Source organism: Podarcis erhardii, assembly GCF_964252035.2.
Source record: "Podarcis erhardii genome assembly, chromosome: 10".
In the NCBI taxonomy this organism is placed as follows: Eukaryota; Metazoa; Chordata; class Lepidosauria; order Squamata; family Lacertidae; genus Podarcis; species Podarcis erhardii.
In genome coordinates, this window is record NC_138500.1 from 73,553,488 (window position 1) to 73,573,433 (window position 19,946).

The following is a 19,946-nucleotide window of genomic DNA, read 5'->3' on the forward strand; positions in this document are numbered from 1 at the left end:
ATGTTTTAAGAAGGCACTTTGACTAGTGTCTTCACAATAGCCATACTCAACAGGTGGGTCAGTCCACCCCCTCTTGCTGTTGCAGCCTCTGCCCATTCACTGGTCAAGTGTGGAGAGAACCACGGACGACCACCCCCCTTCTTCTAAGCCTGGCCATTGCTTGCCCATTAAGAGAAGGCAGGTGACAATAAGGAGGAGGCATATCAAAGGCAGATGACTCCAGGGGTTGGCTTGAACAGAAGTAGCATGAATTTTGGTGCCTGGCAATACTGACTTTAACAGGAGGGCTGCAGGTGTCTGTATGTCTGTATAATTGGCATTTTACATTGTACCCAAAAAATATAGTTCTGGAAGTGAAGACACAACCAGTGAGCTGGTTCACAAGTCAGAACCGCAGACTATCACTGCAAGGGGAGGGAGGAATCCTTTCCCTGACCTATAAGTGACAGAAGCTTGCCCTATAAGCAACTTGTAAGTCAGGAGTGGGGAACCTCAGACCAACAGAACAAATATGGCTTCCATTGGGCCCACGAGCCCATTTTCAGAAAGCTTGAAGGAGAAATGCAAGGGCGGGGGCATGTGAAAGCTCATTGTTAACTTTTCCACATGAGGATGTTTACAAAGGACTGTGGGAAAGCCCCATGGTTCACCTTGAACTCCCAGATATCATGAAGAAACACTTTCTTTTAACGGTCCCAAATCTTCCAGCATTCAGCTTTGTTGAAATGTCCATGAGACATGTCCATGAGAAATGTGTTACGAGACAGGAAGAAAACCTTTTCTTTAGCTACATCATGCATAGATTTTTTTTTTTAATGTGAATGTTTTTAGCAGTTCTTATTTTTATATCTGTAAGCTGCTTGGAGCCTATCAGGGAAATAAGTAATATCATATACGGTATGTATACATCCTTGTTGCTTGAGGCTCAGGTTGCCTCAGTGGCCCAGAGTGCCTTCCATTAGCTTCAGCTGGTAGCCCAGCTGCATCTCTATTTGCACAGGGACAGCCCAACTTCCGTTGCCTATGCTCTGGTAAGCTCTAGGTCAGACTACTGAAACACATTATATGTGGGGCTGCCTCTGAATATGGTTCGAAACTTCTGCTGGTGCAGAATTCAGCGGCCAGGTTGCTCTCTGGGGCAAGATGGTTTGAGCATATTACACCGATCCTGGTCCACCTGCACCTGCAACCAATTAGTTTCAGGGCCCAGTCCAAGTGCTGATTTTGGCTTATACATGGCTCAGAACCGGATACCTCAAAGACCACCTCTTTCCATATGCACCTGCCTGGACCCTGTGAGCATCCTCTGAGATGCTCCTTTGTGTGCCTCCTCCACATGAGGTCTGGAGGGTGGCAACAGGAGAACAGGCCTTTTCTGTGGTGGCCCCCCACTTGTGGAATGCTCTCCCCAGAGAGGTTTGCCTGGCACCTTTAGATGCCAGATAAAAGAATTCCGCTTTAGCCAGGCCTTTGGCTGATTAACATTCTACCACATTTTTATGTGTTGTGGGGGAGGTGGGGTTATTGGTTTGTTTTTGTTCTTGTTTTATGTACTTTGTGTTCTCATTTTGTACATTTATGTTGTATAATATAAAGATGTTGTTGTATTATGTTGTATTATATTAATATTAATATTAATATTATTTATATTATTTATATTAATATTTATATTTATATTATTTATATTTACATTTATATATTTATATGAATATACATATAACATAATGAAATCAGTTGTGACAACTTTCAGGAAGAGTGGCACTTATTTCTGAGTGAAACATTGCATAAAATTGAGGCGCGCACTGATGTCTCTGATTCAGGTAAAGGTAAAGGGACCCCTGACCATTAGGTCCAGTCGTGACCGACTCTGGGGTTGTGGCGCTCATCTCGCCTTATTGGCCGAGGGAGCCGGCGCACAGCTTCCGGGTCATGTGGCCAGCATGACTAAGCCGCTTCTGGTGAACCAGAGCAGCGCACGGAAACGCCATTTACCTTCCCACTGGAGTGGTACCTATTTGTCTACTTGCACTTTGATGTGCTTTCAAAATGCTAGGTGGGCAGGAGCAGGGACCAAGCAACGGGAGCTCACTCCATCATTGCGGGGATTCGAACCACCGACCTTCTGATCGGCAAGCCCTAGGCTCTGTGGTTTAAGCCACAGCGCCGCCTAATTCAGGTAGCGGACTCCAATTCCCAGCAGCCCCTGGTAAGCGGGCACTCCCTCCCTCCCTCCCTCCCTCCCTCTCTTCTTTCCATTGGTAAGGAGCTCCCTCTGGCTCCTCCACAAATCAAGGCGCAGTCGGTATCCAAGCCCCGCCCGCCGCTTCTTCCCAGCGAGTCAGGCTGTGAGATCCTTGTGATGGACGGGCCTCCGAGGCAAATGAGCGCGCGAAGGGGGAGGAGCGGGCGGGCGGGGGCGGGCGAGAGGTTGGTTTCCTGGCTGCGCTCTTTGCCCGCTGCGTTGCATCTGGTGGCGGAGGCGGCGGGACCCCGGAGGAAGCCATGGGGGCCTATCTGAGCACCGTAAGTACCCGGCCGGCCGGCTCCCTCCGCGCCTTGCAAAGCGCTGCTCCCCGGGGACCGGCCCAGGCAGGCAGGCAGGCAGGGGCGCCCTCTGCAAATGGCAGCCCGGGGCGCGCGCCTCTTCCGGGCCAGCGCTGCAGGTCCCCGGGGCGGAGGCTCAGCGCGCTTTGCAAGGGGCTCGCCTGGGCGCCTTGCGCGGAGAACAAGCCCCTTCCTTTCCTGCACGTTTCTCAGATAGTCAGAAGGCCCTGCTTGGAGGTTGCTGCGCGTTTGCAGGGGGGGGGGGCGGGAGGAGGGAGAGACCCCCCGCGCGCGCACCTCGTGAGTGCATTAAGAAAAAGGGGGTGGGGGAGAGATCGAGATCGAGCGCAGACTGGTATGCAGAGAGAGGCCTACTCTATCAGCTGCTCCGAAGCTTGCAGGGCGGGGTTTGTGACTCATCGTGCTTGGACAACTCATAGGAAAAACACTCCAGACTTTCCTGGCGATCACCACACTGGAATAGAAAAGGCTTTTTGCCTTCTCTCTGTTGCTAGCCATCCATCAGCAATGGATGGTTTTTAAAGTTATTTATAGAGCTTTGAATTTTATTTTATTTTTAAAAAGGGGGCGTGCCTAATGTACTTTGATGTGTATATATACACATCATAATGCTGACAGTATATTTTGCATTATTACATTTTGGTGAGAGGCAGTTAAGAGAATATTATGTACCCCCAGCAGCCTGATCTAAAGAAAAAACGTTTAAGATCAATAGCCTGATTCAGTACATGTTTAGTAACTCTTGGCAAGTTGTGTTTTATTCCCAAGTAAATCTTCATTGAGTCAGTAGTGATGTAGTAGCACTTACTCTTGAGGAAATATGCGTAATGTAGGGCTGCACATCTTGCTGGTTTTTAATAGCTCTTGCTTTAGCCATTATCTTATTTACGTTCAGTGGTTTTTTTTACACATAATTGGTGCCTTTGGAATGAGAGCATAACAGAAGGCTAACTATCTTGCTTACAAAAGCCCTGCAGTCCTTGGAGAAAAGTGGTGGAGCACATGTTTTGCAGGTGCAACCCCTGGTAGGCCTTGGGCAGCAGGATTAGGACAGACCTTGATGAAATGCAGAGATTTACCAAGAGTCAGGCTATGGACCAAGATCAGAGGTATTTTATCTCTTACCTCCTGAAGAAGCAATATACAGGAATGGCACAAATGGTGGCTTGGGACCCAGCCACACTCTCTTCATCCGCCTGCAGATCTCTGAGGTTCCTGCTCACCAAGAGGATTATCAAGAGGTGCCAGGCTCCATCCATTGCCCTGAGAACTGCATGCTCCCATACAGTTTTGTATTATTGCAACTTGTAAATCATTCGGTCAGAAGGCAGAGTATTAATCTTCACAATTCAGAGAAGGAAAAGTTACCATCACAGTTCACAGTAATGGGGTTTAATAACTGATCTCAGGGGTTGTTTGTGCATCAGCTCCAGGGCAGATATTTTTTGGTCATTTTTGATGGGGTTGTTCCTGGAACACCCTGTTTTGGGGAGCATCAACACAGTGCTGGTCATGAAGGTTTCTGCTGGCATAATAGGGAGGCCACAGCCTATAGAATGGGCATCCTACAGACTCTCAGCCCACCCTACCAGGGAGCATAGGATTACTTATGTATTCCTTTAATTAACTGAAATTAAACATTTACCAGATCTTCAGTATAGGTACTTGATAGGTGATCAATGTGGCACCCATCAGTTCCAGCCAGCTCGGCCAATAGTCAGGTGTCAGGTCCAGCAACACCCAAAGGCTGCCACATTGCTTTGCCTGTACAGTATCATACCACAAGCAAATTATTTTCTGAGAAATAAACTGCTGTAGCTCCTCAGCCATCACCAGTTAATATTTGTCCTCAATTATTAAAATTAAGACTGAACGCTCCATAGAACAAATGGGCACTTATATATAAGTACAGTAATTCTCTTTGTTTTGAATCTGCCTGGGTGTCTCTATGCTAGAAACTGAGTTATCATTATTTACATCTCTCGTAAACATTTTCTGTGTCTTTTGAAGTTCTACAAAATAGAACTTAACACCACCACTTAAAACTAGGTTGAAGAGATGGGTGGTGTCTGGAGAAATTTAATTGGGTACTTCCGTATTGTTTAACTTTCCAATATATATTGTGAGACCACAGCGTTTTCATGAGAGTTATAAATCCTTGTGTAGCCTACTTGCAGTGGATATATTATAGCAGGCTTCCTCAGCCTCGGCCATCCAGATGTTTTGGGGCCTACAAGTCCCATGATCCCTAGCTAGCAGGACCAGTGGACAGGGATGATGGGAATTGTAGCCTCAAAACATCTGGAGGGCCGAGGTTGAGGAAGCCTGTAATGCAGAGTTCAGAGGGAGCACTGTAGTTTCCCATTTATGTGGTTCGAAATTTTCCATCCCACACGTGGGGGGCTTAGGCTCCAGGCAGCCCCCAAAGGGCCCAGCGAACTTGGCAGGTGAGCAGGAAGGGGCCCGTAGCTTAGGGGTGGAATGTCAGAGGCTGGATGGCAATTTTTTTTGCCCGCCTTGCTCCATATGCTACCCTGAAGGCCACCAGCCTAGAGCTTAGAGTCTAACTCTCTGGGCTCTTGAGTGGTTCAGAGAAGCTTGCTGAACTTTGCAGCTGATACAGATAAATCCTATTCAGTTTGTTTTAAAAAGCTAAAGTAGATCACACAATTGTATAAAATGAGCGAGGCACCAAAACAAGAAGTTGCAATATATATGTGTTGTACCTCAGGACCTTGGGGGGTAGTCCTCCTCTTTGAGGAGTGGCACCTTCATGAAAGGGAAGTGTGTCTTCTTGATGGGCTACGGTTCTGGGTTCCTCAAGAAAGCTACACCCCCCCCCACTTGGTCCCCTTCCCTTCCCTTCACCTCTGTTGTTCATCTTTCCTTTCCTTTTTTTTCTACTCCTGGCTTCCAGATTTCTCCTCCTCCTCTCCTTGTATCTTTCTGCTTCCTCTCCCTTCCAAGTTCAGTCACAGCTACTCTTGGATTTTTCTGTTGATTCTACCAGCAGCTCTCACTTTCGTTCCTATCTACGTTTAAAATAGCATTTCAGCATGATTCAGGAAGTGACTTATTCAAGGCAGCGAGATGGTTGTTTCTGCCTTCTTGTAGTTGCTTGTGTCTTCCTTTGCCCTGTTTCACTCCATTTTTCTACTTCCCCTTTCTCTGTTCATTAACTAGTCAGTAGTAGAAGAAAGAGAAAGAGAAATGCAGCTGAGAAGAGGGCAAGAGAGGGGGAGGTCACTGCTCCTTCCAGTCTCTTAACCCCCACTGTGGTCTTTGCTGTCTACCTTGGCTAGACTCTCTGGCATGTCCAGCAGCTGAACAGCAGCATTTTAAAGCCTCCTGGTTTTGTGACTACGGTATGTCCCACTGTTCTCTGGCCACTTCCAGCCAGCCAGTTCCTTACCCCTTCGCCCCAGCGTTTTCCAAAGGACTGTGCTCCAGGGCAGCTGAGCATGCTTAGCCTCCATTGCTATGTGTTGGGGAAACCCAGCTGGATGGGCGGGGTATAAATAATAAATTATTATTATTATTATTATTATTATTATTATTATTATTATTATTCTTTTTTGCCCCATTAGTTTTGATCTTTAGTTAGCATTTTGCTTGCACTTCTGCAAACCTTGGGGTTTTCCTGAGACATTCCTCCTGTTTCTTGGTGACTGTTTTGACTTTCTCTCATATCTTTATATATCCCTGTCGATAACCTTTGCCTCCTCAAATTTGCCTGAGCTCTCTGTTCACCTTTGATGTCCCCTTGAGTATTGATGGCTCTGTATGCGGACTACATTACATTGAAAATAAGTGTGTCCTTTTTGTAATCAGTTGGATCTATAGAAGGAAAGAAAAATATATAGAATATATCAGTTATGCATGCTAGATATTAGCCACATGTTTGTAGGAGAAAGGGTTCCATTGCAGAAGTGGCTTGGGAGGGTTGCATCAGTTTGAGACGTTTGCAAGACATGGTCTATTGCAGTTGGCTTGACAGGATGAACTTGCTGTTTTCGCAGCAGGCATTGTTGGCATCTTCTTCCCACCATTCCTTCTGGCCAGTCTGACTGAATTCCTCAGAGGGCGAAATCTGAATGTGCTGCATGCTGCTCGGCCGCACCCTAAAGCTGGAGCCAATAATCCTTAGCTGACCAAGGTCCTGGTTGAAAGCTTTAAGAACAGAATGCTAACTGCTCTGTGTTTGTTTCTTAAGAAGACTAAATTCCCAGGGAAGGGAGAGAAGCCATATCGCTTTTTCTTCCTTGACAATAATATTCTGATGTTTGAAATGTTGAATGTCTTCCAGGAAACTGATGCAAATACTGCGTGTGTGTGTGTCTGTGTGTGTGTGTTTTGGCTTCCTTCACTGGTCCTTGGTCAGGAAAACCTACTAATCTGGAAACTTCAGCTGGTGGGAATGTGTTGCTTGTTCTTTTAACTGAATCTCGTGAGGATCTTAAACAAACCGATTCCATGTAGCAAAACACACATGCCCTCTTCATTCATAAAATAGATAATATAGTAGCAGTGCTTGAAATTCACACAATTATGTTTTATTTATGTTTGTTTGAAGTATTTGTCATCCAGCATCCGCTCAAGAATCCCAGGGTGGTTTTTAAGCAACTTGTTTATGTGTTGTAAGTTATGTGTGGCAAATAATAGCATTAAAAATCACAATTAACAATGAAGAAAACTAGCAAATCAACCTATATGACATCTATGATAATTGCTATAAACCATGAATAACAGTAGTTATTAATTAATGTTCAATAAATAATAGCGGCCTTAAATTCCTTCAGGGCACAGCTCATCCTTTCAGGAGATTTATGGTTCCTGTCTTTTTTTCTCTATCCCTCCCGACCCCACAAAAAACTAAAAGGTAACGTGAAAACATGCTTCAGATTTTCCACCCTTGGAAGCAGCTGCCAATGAAATGAGACAGGGAAACTTGGAAGTGCCGTGATGCCATATCACACATTTTACTTGCTAGACACAATGAAGGGGCTTGGGGAGAAACATATTTAGAATTGCTGCCATTTGTAGCAGCCATGCAGCTCATGCAACAGTTTGTTGTACTCTTAGATGTTCCAGTAGGATCTTAGGATGTTAACCATGCCTTGGTTGTCACGCAGGCTGCAGTGCTAATCCAGTGGCAATGGCTGCTTTCCCTGTCTTATGTTTGAGAGCCTCTGAACAAGAGGATAAACCAGCAAGAAAGGGTAAAAAAAGTCATTGGCCATTCAAAGTTGACAAAACAAAATGGCTCCCCTGGCTTAAAATTGGATGGTAAAGACAGCTGAAGATGCTGTATTGTTGGCTCTAGTGGGGCAGCCTGGAGAAGGTAAGACTGGAAGAGCATAGAAAAGCAGTGCCAGCTCCACTAGCCTGAGAAATGGTTGGCCCAGCCTCTGAGACCACGATGATATGTTGGGGGTGGGGTGGTAATAGTTTCTGGCAGTATATCATAGTGGGTACTGGATTGGAGCCCCAAAATGGATGCCATGTCTGTTGCCCAAACTCCCTGCAGGAAAGGATTAGAACAAAAGTAATAAAATTTAAATTGTATCTGGTTTTCTGGGAGAGACAGGCTCTAGTCTAGTGGGTCACAAACATAGGGTAGTTCACTAGTATTATGCGCAAACACACCATGTCAACAAGACTGTAGTCAGAATATTGACAGAGAGCTCTCAACTTGTCTTTTTCAATGGGGCATTCGGAATAAGAGTGTTTTTATGTTCTCCTTAAGAACCGCCTGCATTAGTGATTAATTAACATTAGTGCTAGCCCTGGGAATATCTGATGTTGCGGCTAGAGGAAATTGATTTTTTTTATTGCTTCAGCACCATCAAATGGTGCTCTGGATAAAATACATGTCTGACTTGGTGGAATTAATTTCAGCTTATGTAACCTGATGTGTCCAGGGTAGAATAATAGAATTGTAGAGTTGGAAGGTCCCCTAAGGGTCATCCAGTCCAGCCCTCTGCAGTACTGTACTTGCAAGTTAGGTGTCTGACTACATACTCTCTACATCCGTGGCCAGCAGAGCTAGTGAAATCTAGCCTGGCGACGAGAGGAGGGTTGAGCAGTCCAGGGGGTGGTGAGCGCTTCATTGCATAAGGGGTAGTTGCTGCCACCATAAAGGTAGCCACTCAGGGGCAGGGGGAACGGCTCTGGACCTAGTAGATTTTAACATCTATCACCCAGTTGCAGATACCTTCTTTTAGGGGAAGGTGATTGAGGGGGTCATGGGAGAATAACTTCAAGCATGTCTGGATAGGATCTGGCTGACGAGAACAGGGCCTTGAATGTGGTGATTCCAAGGTCCTGTCTTCAACGCTGCACCCACAGTTAAAATAATCTTATATAAAATAAATTGGGCCACTTGAAACCGTATTGGTCCCACACCAGGACAGATATAGAAGAGAAGAAAATTATCTTCTATTAGATGAACTGGGAGAATGAAATATTGCAAGATACTGAACTTCAGGGTCATTGTTTAGAAATGTTTTGGGTTGTTTTTTTAGGATTACTAAATTACAGTAACAGATAGGTAGCCGTGTTGGTCTGCCATGGTCAAAACAAAATAAAAAAATTCCTTCCAGTAGCACCTTAAAGACCAACTGAGTTAGTTCTAGGTATGAGCTTTCGTGTGCATGCACACTTCTTCAGATACACAGATGTATCTGTGTATCTGTGTATTTTTAAATTACAGTAAGATAGACTGTGTGTTTCTAAATCTGCAGCACCTTTAAACAAATCATTCCATGAAGTTTGTCTGTTGTATGTGGGGATATTCTCTAGTTCCTTTCCTTTCTCTCCTTTCTTGATGACAGATTATCTCTCCTGCCCCTCGGCAGTATCTTATAAGGAATTATAAACCACTAAGGTCAACCATGCAGTTAGATAAGTTGCCATCATGTATAATGTTCAAGAGTCACTCAGCCAAATCTGATAAAGAGCTTCCCTTGGAATGAAGAGTGGAAAGCAGTTGGAGCAGTCCAGCCACTCTAGGCTCCAAGTCCAGATCTCACCCTCTGAGAAACACCTGCTAGCCCTCAAGTTACTTCTTCAGAGGAGAGCAATGGCAGGGTCAGCCCAGCCATGAGGCAAGGTGAGGCAGCCATCTCAAGTGGCAGAATCCATAGGGGCAGCAGATCCTGATGTGTATCTTCATTCCCCTTTGTGCCTGATGTAGATCTCCACTCACGCTTCTTCCCTGGTGGGGAGGTGGGAATCATTCTGTGGTTCATCTCAGGTGCTGAAATGTCTTGGGCCAGCCATGAGCAATTGCGGCAGGGCATGGTGTCAGTCCACCTGAGCAGATGGAGATACAGTCTTGACCACTGTGCATTTTCCCCTAAGAGTGGCCTTCTTATAAAACTGGTTACTGAATTATGGATAATAATGAACAGCTTGTTACATGATGCACTTACACTTGATATTCATACAACTTAGCATATACCCACAGATGCCCTCCTTGTGTGCATTGCTGTAAGCTAGATACTGTGATCGAGTCACATGCAGCTTCACTTCTCATCCTGGATGAGCTGTATTCTATTATTATTATTATTATTATTATTATTATTATTATTATTATTATTTATTAAATTCATCCAAGTTATTTTTAATTGCACCCTTTTGTATTATGCAAGTCCATAGTGTTTGTGCTTAAGAAGTTTTGATAATTTCTAGACCCTTGGCTCTGATTCTGGCTCAGAAAAGCAAGTGTCCTAGTTAACACAAACAAAACCTGTGTTTGACATATTTACATCATGGCTGCATAATTACATCCACCATTTGTTTTTTAAGGCAAACTGCTGGTTCATAGCCCATAAATGTTGGCTAATAGTTAGGAAATCTCTGTGTGTGAAGTATCAGTTGGGAAGATATGCAGCATGCACACACCTTGCGCCACAGGGAGGACCAGGTGTGGGTGGATGTGAAAAACAAGGGCTGGTAGTTGGGAAGAATCAAACAGCTATGAATTAGCAGAACGTACCTTGGGATTTGGTGTGCAGTGGTGCATCTCCTGTTTGCTTCCATTTGTGCTAGCATTTTCATTTTCATTCCCTCTCCCTCTCAATGTATATAGGTAGATATGTAGGGAGATAGGTATTCATAAATAAAGCAAATATTTTAAAATGCCATAAATCTCCTATGTGCTCTTGGCCAGCTAAACCCAGGCACCTGTTAGAAGTAGGAAACTTGCAGAACAAATTACATTTGTGTGTGTTGTTAGCATCATAATATTTACCAGAATGTTTGAGTGTGAGCTGGGAAATCCCCTTGGCCACAAGTTCACTATGTGGCTTTATATATCCCTCCATTTTTCATGTTCCAAATATTGGCACAACTTATGGGGTTATTGCAAGGAGTAATGGATGTGGAGTAATGGATGTGAAGCACAGGACTCTAAAAGCCACTTACCTTTACAGTACAGAGGTACTATATTTTACTTCATCCCTCAGGAAAATAAAGATTACTTGAACTGTTGTTTTAAAAGGAAAATTATAATTAATATCTTATGTATTGCTTTGTGATACTATGCTACTAATGTGATGTTACTTGCTATTTTATTTTTTATTTTGCTCATAAATGTTTACTGATGTGGACTGTTCATATTTAGAGTCATGGTAGTGATACTGTCCTTTCCCTTTTTGTGTTGCAGTTGGGAAGAGTTGCACTCTCTCCAGTATACTTCATGATCAGCTTGATCATGAGAATTTTCTCTAAGCCTCTGCCTCCCATTACCCTGGAGAATCCAGATGTGAAATATGCTCTGCGACTGATTGACAAAGAGGTAATAGTCACCATAGCTCAATTTTCCCTCTTCTCCCCCTGCCAAGTTAAGATAGAGAACAAAATGTACCAGGATTCCCAAACAATCCATGGAAAACCGAAGTGTGTGTCTCCCACTCTCCTTATAAGCATGCATGTTTATTTTCTAAGCGAACAGGCAGTTCTGAAACATGGCTTGGTGCTGTCATCTAAACCACTGAGCATCTTGGGCTTGCTGATCAGAAGGTCAGCAGTTTGAATCTGCGCGACGGGGTGAGCTCCCGTTGCTCTCTCCCAGCTCCTGCCAACCCAGCAGTTCAAAAGCACATCAGTGCAATTAGATAAATAGGTACTGCTGTAGTGAGAAGGTAAATGGTGTTTCCATGCGCTCTGGCTTCCATCACGGTGTCCCGTTGCGCCAGAAGCGGTTTAGTCCTGCTGGCCACATGACCCAGAAAGCTTCTATTGACAACCCAGATCCCTTGGCCTGAAGTGAGATGAGCGCCACACCCCATTGACAAGTTTGACTGGACTTGACCATCCAGGGATCCTTTACCTTTACCTTTACCTCTTATCTTGATTATAAATATACCGTATGTGGTAGAAGAATGCATAATACTCGAGCATTTGCGCTTCCCTTCAAAGCACTGACTTGCCTGCTGTTCCTTTTTCAGGAGATTAGTCATGACACAAGAAAATTCCGTTTTGCCTTGCCATCCCCAGAACACATTCTAGGCCTTCCTGTTGGTATGTTTTTATTTGAAGAAAATGAACACTTTTTGCAGTGCAGCTGCATCTATCTGTCTGTCTGTCTGGGGGTTTTGTGTGTAGCGGAGAAATAGAATGGGAACCCAAGACATTTGGTTGAATTTTGTGGCTTTGAAAGGAAAGAGCCTTATAAGCAGCCCACCCACCCTCTTCTGTACTTAGCCTGTGGCTACGTTTCTCCATTGGCAGAAGGAGTAAAGCTCAGGGGGAAAGTATTTATGATCTTTTAAAATTGTCACAGCACCCAGAAATACTGCTGCACCACTGAGCTAGATCTGGATCTGGTCGGTACATGCATGGAACATCTGGGAGCTCATGGTTTTAGTTTCAATATGAAAGGAGAAAAAATCAGAAGGTAGTGCCAACAAGTGCAAGAAGAGTAGCTTTCAACATTCCTGATTCTTCATGGATCAGTTTTTTTTCTCCTGGAGAAATTGAGTCTTTATACATTTAGCTAATCGGAAAGATGCCCCCACCTTGCTCTTGGGACACAAGTGGTGGCAAAGGCAGAATGGTACTGTGGCGTCCATTGTCTTCACACAGCTGGTTTAAGGACTTGATGAGTTGGTTTACTATAGCCCCTCTGTCTCTGGTTGCAACACAATTTCTTTTCCTTCTCTGGTGTTGGGATGATTTGTCCAGGAAAACAGTTGTACTGTTCATCCACCTCTCTTACCACCTGGGAGCAAGTTCTAACATCTGAGCTTGCAGAAAGCAAAAGTATCACAACAAAGCCACATGTTAGTATAACTTGTTAATATTGCCCACAGATCAACCATGAGAATAGGTATGGCCATATAGATAGTACTTTGTGTTATTGATGTGTAGTATGACCATGGGGAAAATTATCCATTCTGAATACCATAAAACAAGAAGAGTCAACTGTTGGTCCACAGGTCACATTCTGTTTAGTTGATACTCCTGAGGACCTTGGGAAAGTGTTGGAAGAGCCAGAGAATAGTCTCAAGGTACATAGTTTAGTTTTTGTGCCTTGTACACACCTGGGTAGGAGACCCCCTTGGGGCTCAGTGCAGATGTGGGCCACTCTGGTAGCACAAACCTATACATGTCTACCGAGAAGTAAGACCCATTGAGTTCAGTGGGACTTAACTCCCAGGTAAGCAAGTGTAGGATTGCAGCCTGAATTCCTGAATTCTATGTGTAGGAAAGAAGTACAATAAATTCTTGAGCTGGCTTTATACTGTAAATGTTAAATTGAAAATGTGGAGAGGGTGAGTTGGGAAAACTTTAGTTTTGGATCATTTTTTAAGAAAAATGAAGCTCTACAGATGCATTTGCTGATATGATCTAGAATGGCCATAACGTAACATAGCATTCTGGGAGAGCGTAGAGTGGTACCAAGTATGCTAAAGGGATGCCAATATCAAGGAGAATGTAAGCATGTTCTTCAGTCTCTTCAAAATATGATGTATTTTTAAAACTTACTAATTTACCTCTAGGGCAGCACATCTACCTCTCTGCAAGAATCGATGGGAATCTGGTGATCAGGCCCTACACACCAGTCACCAGCGATGATGACAAAGGTTATGTGGATCTTGTTGTGAAGGTAATGGCTGTTGAGAATGATCGCTTCAGGGCAATAAAGCAACAAAATTTGAAGTATCTCGTGACCCTCTGTGAAGTATTCAGTCTGATTTGAAACCCTCACGGATAGATAGATAGATAGATAGATAGATAGATAGATAGATAGATTCTTTATTGTCATTACACAAGTGCAACATTGCACAAGTGCAACGAAATTGGATGCCATCCCTTAAAAACAACAAAAGCAAAACAACAACAACAACCAAACAAACCACATTCCAGCCACACCCACACCCACACCCATCAAACTCCCAGGTCACACTATCGAGTTACTGCATTTAAGAAGGCCACAGCTCTTGGATAGAAACTATTTTTCAGTCTATTTGTCCTTGACTTGATGTTTCTGTATCTCCTGCCAGAAGGCAGTAGTACAAACAGACTGTGTCCCGGGTGAGATGCATTCTGCAGGATATTGTTTGTATAGGATATTGTATAGGATGGCCCCTATACAGCCATATGCTTGCAGTGTGGTGGTGAAACTCTGTTGATAATTAGTCTAGATTTGCAAAGGGTGTGAAGTGAGACATGTTTCTTATCCTTGCATTGCCCACATAGAAAATCTGAAACTAATCTGATATATACACTACTATTGTTTTTTGTTTTAAAGCTATCATTTTTCTATTCTCTCTTTTTTAAATAGATATATTTCAAAGGAGTTCACCCAAAATTCCCTGATGGAGGGAAGATGTCTCAGTACTTGGAAAACCTAAAAATAAATGACACGATTGAGTTTCGTGGACCCAGTGGACTGCTTGTCTACAAGGGGAAAGGCAAGACTGGTTTTTATAAATAGCATGGGCTCATAGGTGCAAGCCTGGGCAGTGTGTCGGGGGGTCCTGCGCTTCCCAGACAACAAGACCTCCCTCTTGGCCTTGCTGATGTGGTCCAAAGGAAAGCAGCAATATGTTTGGCACCAGCTTGTCAGTAGGAGTGGCCGGAAGGAGGCTCGCAAGGAGCCATCTTTCTTATTCTTGCACATGGAGGGGGAGAGAGTGCGTGGGCCCAGCTCCTGCTACAGCACGTTCTCTCAATGCGAAACCCTGGTAGCACTGGGCCTTCATGCAGCCCCTCTAGTAGAAAGGTGCAGGGATTTCAGTAGTAAGTAAACCACCACAAGAATTGTGGATTCTCATGGGAATTCTAGCAGCTGCCTTCACTCTTCCTGTCACCCTGCCTTTTCTTGCAGAGGAGCACTGGATGGGGCTTAGGTAATGAATTGGTTGGCAGCTCTCAAGATAGCATTTTCCCTAGCTTATGTTTATTTTCTCATAGAGGGCAGCAGAGGGTCTCTCCCTATTCTGCTGATGCAATGTTATTAGACTCCCGCTCCCATCATCCCTGACCATTGACCGTGCTCACTGGTGCTGATGGGAGTTTCTGTGTTAGCAGCATTGGAGGGCCACAGGTTGCACATCTCTAGGACAAGGTTTTCTTCCTCCAGTCTCCTAGTTAAGGGTGGGGAAATTGTGGCTCTTATCAACTTCTGCTTCTAGCCATAAAACCACTGTTTGATGTTTCCACAGGCGTATTTGCTATTCGTCCTGAAAAGAAATCTGAACCGGTTCTTAAACATGTCAAATATGTGGGGATGATAGCAGGTGGAACAGGTACAAAATAGATTGTTTGCTGTCTTTTGTGTATCGAGTTTGTTTGTGTTCTCTAAGAGGTGGCTTTCTTTGTTTGACTCTGCTGTGGCTGGTTTTCCTCCCCCCCCCTTCTCTAAAGGAATTACCCCCATGTTGCAGCTCATTCGGGCTATCATGAAGGATGAAGAGGATCCCACCATTTGCCATTTACTCTTTGCTAACCAGGTAAATAGACGTCTCTATTTTTATTTTTTGTAGATGTTAATCTGAAGGAAAGGCAGGATTTTGGCAGGGCTCAGAAAAGCAAGATGGTGGTATTTTTTTAAAGGGACATATTCATTGATGTTCAGTGCAATCCTACACGTTTACTCAAGAACATATTCTATATTTTACATAGGACTTTACTCCCACAGAAGTGTGCATAAACCTGCAGCCTTATATCCCCCTTTTTGTGCTGCTCAGAGCAGCTTGCATTGGGTTCCCACAGTGTTCCATCTCAGAAGGTTTCTGGACTCCTCCTTGGCTTCAGCAGTAGAACTAGGTCATGTTCCTTCAGACCATCCCATGGGCCAGGAGTGGGAACCTTTGGCCCTCACGATATTGCCAAACTGTAAGCAAAACTAGTGACAATGGGAGTGGTACTTCAGTAATATCTGGAGGTCCAAAGGTCCTAGATCAACATTGAGTTTCCAGACCTTGTTGGCCTTACAACTCTTGGCCAGTAGATGAGATGATGGTAGTTGAAGTGCAGCAACACCTGGGAACACAAAGTTGGGGAAGCCTGCTCTAGACCAGGGTGGAGAACCTCAAGCCCAGGTGCTAAACATGCTCCTCCAGGCCTCTCTGTTGGCCCTGGGACTGTGCCCAGGCTGCATTCTCTCCATAGGCCACATCATTTGCTAGTGGCGCCATTTCACATCTTCAGATGCTTTTGCCTGGATGGAATGTGCTCTTGAACTGTGAAAAGAGGCCTTGCCTGAGTGGAGAGAGGTACACAGAAATCTCAGCCTACCATGCAGAGGTAAAAGTTGCACTCATTGCTCCACCCAGTCTTCACTCAGACCCCACCCAGCGTGGCCATGGCCCACAGAAGGCTCCCCACAAGACAGGGTTGCCCTTGGACTGAAAATGATTTTCTACCCCTGCCTTAGATCCTGGGATCTTTTGTATCCTTGCTGATGTGAAGAGACCGGATTTAGTTGTGATTTGTGGTGTTTTCATACTCAGTTGTGCTTGGTGTCTGTATTGGGATGATATATCAAGCTACATGTGTTGTTAGTCCATCTTAAATCTTTTTTACACCAAAATAAAAGTAGCCCTAACACTAATTATCTGAATTTAGTTTTCTCCACAGGGTGATTTACCAATTTAAATCCTGTAACGTAACCTTCATTGATTTTTAATAATGTGCTTCTGTACCTCCAAGATTCCTTCTGCATTATTTACCCTTCATTGTGGCATCTGCCTTGAGATAATCCCATCCAAGAATAGCTTTCTTTTGATAGAGACAGCTCCAGAAATAGGTGTCTTCTCCCAGCAACAACAGGTGCAGATGAGTCTTTCCTTGCAACCCTAAATATAGTCTTTTGTTTTGTGCCAAATTCCTTTGGATGGGTAATATTGCTCCCTTTCATAAGGCAGTTGCTCTAGTCACTTGATCATTTGGGTTGCTCTTTTTTCTGCACTTTTTCCAGCTCTACAAAATATACACGTACTGTATACAGATGTGCACATCTATATTCTATTGATGAGCAACTGATGTGTGCCTAGCTGCAAAAGATAGTGGCGCTGGGATGGGAAGAAGCCATGTGATATTTATGCTTCTTTTCTGTAAGGAGTTCCTGTCCCCTCAGAATGACTTGTCATCATTAGCCTTCCCTGCATTCCTTCTGGCTGGCTAGAGGAGGCCTGTCCAAGTCTCAGTGCCCCAAGCTGAAGGCATCCCACCAGGCAGAAACCAAAGCCTGCCTGGAGCTGCCTTGTGTCTGGTGTGTCAAGAGTCTTAACAGATGAAACCTGAAGAAGTGTCCCTTACGGTGCTTTGAGAAAGTGGAGGGTTATGGGCAGGGCTGAACATCACTATATAATTTCTTCCGACTTCTGGCATTATCAAACCATGATATCAAAGTCGATGGGATGCATCACTACTAGACCTGTTTTGTTATTCCTTGCTACCGAGAGTCCAGTCAGACCTCAAACCATAACCTCACAGAAAAGTGCGGTGAGATGACAGCTTTCTAATTTACGCCCGTTACTGTACTTCCTTCTTCATTTACTGGTTTGGGAGTGGCTTTTACCTAGTCTTTTAAAAAAGTTTGTACAGTGGACAGCACACAGCTACATAAAAAAAAACGGTTGCTCCTTTTTTTTTCTTGGACAGACTGAGAATGACATCCTGCTACGCCCAGAACTTGAGGAAGTGCAGGCTCAACATTCAAACCGATTTAAACTGTGGTACACGTTGGATAGAGCACCTGAAAGTAAGTCCCTTATTCCATTATGGTTATTATCATCTTAGTTGTCCATCTAAAAATATGTTTCTATCTTTGCAAATGTATGTATTGTACAAGTACACCTGTTAAGCGAGCCAGGATTGGTGGTGGCTTGGTGTTGAGTGCATGCAAGAAAACTCCAGTTTGCTGCAACAAATGCCAGGGGAAAAACGGACTTCTGTGGAAAATGTCTTCCAACTGTAATCACAGAATTGTAAGCTGGAAGGGACCCAGAGGGTCATCTAGTCCAGGCCTCTGCAATGCAGGAATCCTGCCCACAGCTGTCCCTGGGTGGACTTGAACCACCAGCCTTCTGGTTAACAGCCAGATGCCCTGACCCATTGCACCACGTGAAGACAATTGGAAATTCATGATGTAATAGAGATGAGTCAATGTTTGTGACTAACGACCTTTTTAAAGTTAGTTGACAATAACTTCGTGCATTAGCACAAAGACTCCTGAATATGTGAAGAGGCTCATTAGAAATGGGTTTTGGGTAAAATGAAATTTCTGTCTGCAGTGTTGGACTCATTCACACATGCTCACTATCACCTGGTTCACAAAATACAGTGAGCCCAAACTTACTACTTTGCTCCTACTGAGACAAGAACAAATATTGACTAGTGAGGAGAGAGCTTACTCATGAACTGTTCAGACAACAGCTCAGTTAAACCTTGGCTTAACTCAGTGTCGTGTGTGAATCAGCCATTCTGTTCTTCAGCACCAGCAGTGGACTTTCTCCGCATTGACTTTGTCTGGGAATTAAAATCTTCATCAGAAGCCCTTCTTTGGTATGCCCTCCAGGATTTCCTCCGTTTGTGTGCTCACCTGATTCCTTATTCATCATTTTAGGGACTAGACAAAATTTACCCTCTTAAGCTTTTAATGGCATTTAATAATAATAATAATAATAATAATAATAATAATAATAATAATAATTAATAATAATAAATTTTATTTATATCCCGCCCTCCCCAGCCGGACTCAGGGAGGCTAACAACAATAAAACAGTACAACAGTACAACGCAACACTCTAAAATCATTCATTATAAAATTAATTCAGATCAAACCAATGGCAACCATTGGGCCAGAGCTCCGCGAAGATTCCCAAAGGAGGGAGTCAGTCTGTGCCCTGGCCAAAGACATTGTATTTGTTCTTACTGTCCAATTCTTGTTGTTTTAGTGTATTTGATTTTTAATCACCTTGAAGCTTTTTTTTTTTTTTTTTACAGCAGAATAAAAATCCATGAATACAAAATGTATATATGCATTTATTTTCTTTGGTGTCTATAGATACTGCAGTGTCTCATTTTTAACAGAGAACTTGGATTGTGGTCTTTCCTAATTAGGTTGGGATTACAGCCAAGGATTTGTGAACGAAGACATGATCAGGGACCACATGCCCCCGCCCCAAGACGACGTTCTCATCCTGATGTGTGGCCCCCCTCCAATGATTCAGTATGCTTGCATTCCCAATCTGGATAAATTGGGATATTCCAAAGAGATGAGATTTGCGTACTGAAGGGGAATGGAGGCACGGTAAAATCAGAATGTGTAAGTGGGGGAAACAATGGATGGGAGTGCAGGGAACAGCAGGGAACAAGGCAGAAAAAGTGCCTGGGGCATAGAGGTGTGAAGCTGCGTTCAGAGAGATGCCAAACTCTCTATACAAGTTTGGTGTCTTCTTATTAGTGACACGCTGAAAATTCTGTAATGGATATCTGTGTTGTATATGGTATCTTTAGCTTCGCTATGCTTAACAAATCTGTTGTAAGGCCACTGGATTAACTCTTTCACAATAGTTAGGCAAAATGTAGCCGGCCTCTTGCATCACCAAAGAGTTTCTTACGGATACAGCATGCGTGTGTGATATGCAACTGTCAAGCACGCTTATGTGAAGGAAGAGTTTTCTTGTCACAAAGCTATACAATGAGCAGTTTAAGCATAGCTGTATTAAATACACACTGATCAATAATTGAAATTTCATTATTGCCTTTATTTGAAGATTGGTGGTTTAGCCAGTTTGGGGGTGGGGGCGGGAGTGTTGCTTAGTTAATGAAAATCCATTAGAAACCTCTGTATATTGAGAACACGGAGCTGATTTATTGTCTCACCACAGAGCAACGTCTTCCTTAAGTTTCTCTTGCTAATC

General features: G+C 43.8%; 1 protein-coding gene across 1 annotated transcript; it reads left to right on the plus strand.

Moving 5' to 3' along the window:
• Positions 1 to 2,398: 2,398 nt before the first annotated feature.
• LOC309351474 (NADH-cytochrome b5 reductase 3-like) lies at positions 2,399 to 19,769 on the plus strand. Its single transcript, XM_081879224.1, has 9 exons — positions 2,399 to 2,523; positions 11,234 to 11,365; positions 12,018 to 12,090; positions 13,572 to 13,678; positions 14,357 to 14,486; positions 15,240 to 15,323; positions 15,442 to 15,527; positions 17,683 to 17,782; positions 19,144 to 19,769. The coding sequence occupies exons 1-9, from the start codon at positions 2,503 to 2,505 to the stop codon at positions 19,314 to 19,316; spliced, it is 906 nt and encodes a 301-aa protein (XP_081735350.1). The 5' UTR covers positions 2,399 to 2,502; the 3' UTR covers positions 19,317 to 19,769.
• Positions 19,770 to 19,946: the final 177 nt, after the last annotated feature.

Bases quoted from the DNA above. Each gene is read 5' to 3' on its own strand.
- LOC309351474 (XM_081879224.1), top strand. From the start codon at position 2,503: ATGGGGGCCTATCTGAGCACC. The intron at 12,091-13,571 runs GTATGTTTTTAT...ATTTACCTCTAG, and splicing joins CATTCTAGGCCTTCCTGTTG to GGCAGCACATCTACCTCTCT. The intron at 17,783-19,143 runs GTAAGTCCCTTA...TTTCCTAATTAG, and splicing joins GTTGGATAGAGCACCTGAAA to GTTGGGATTACAGCCAAGGA.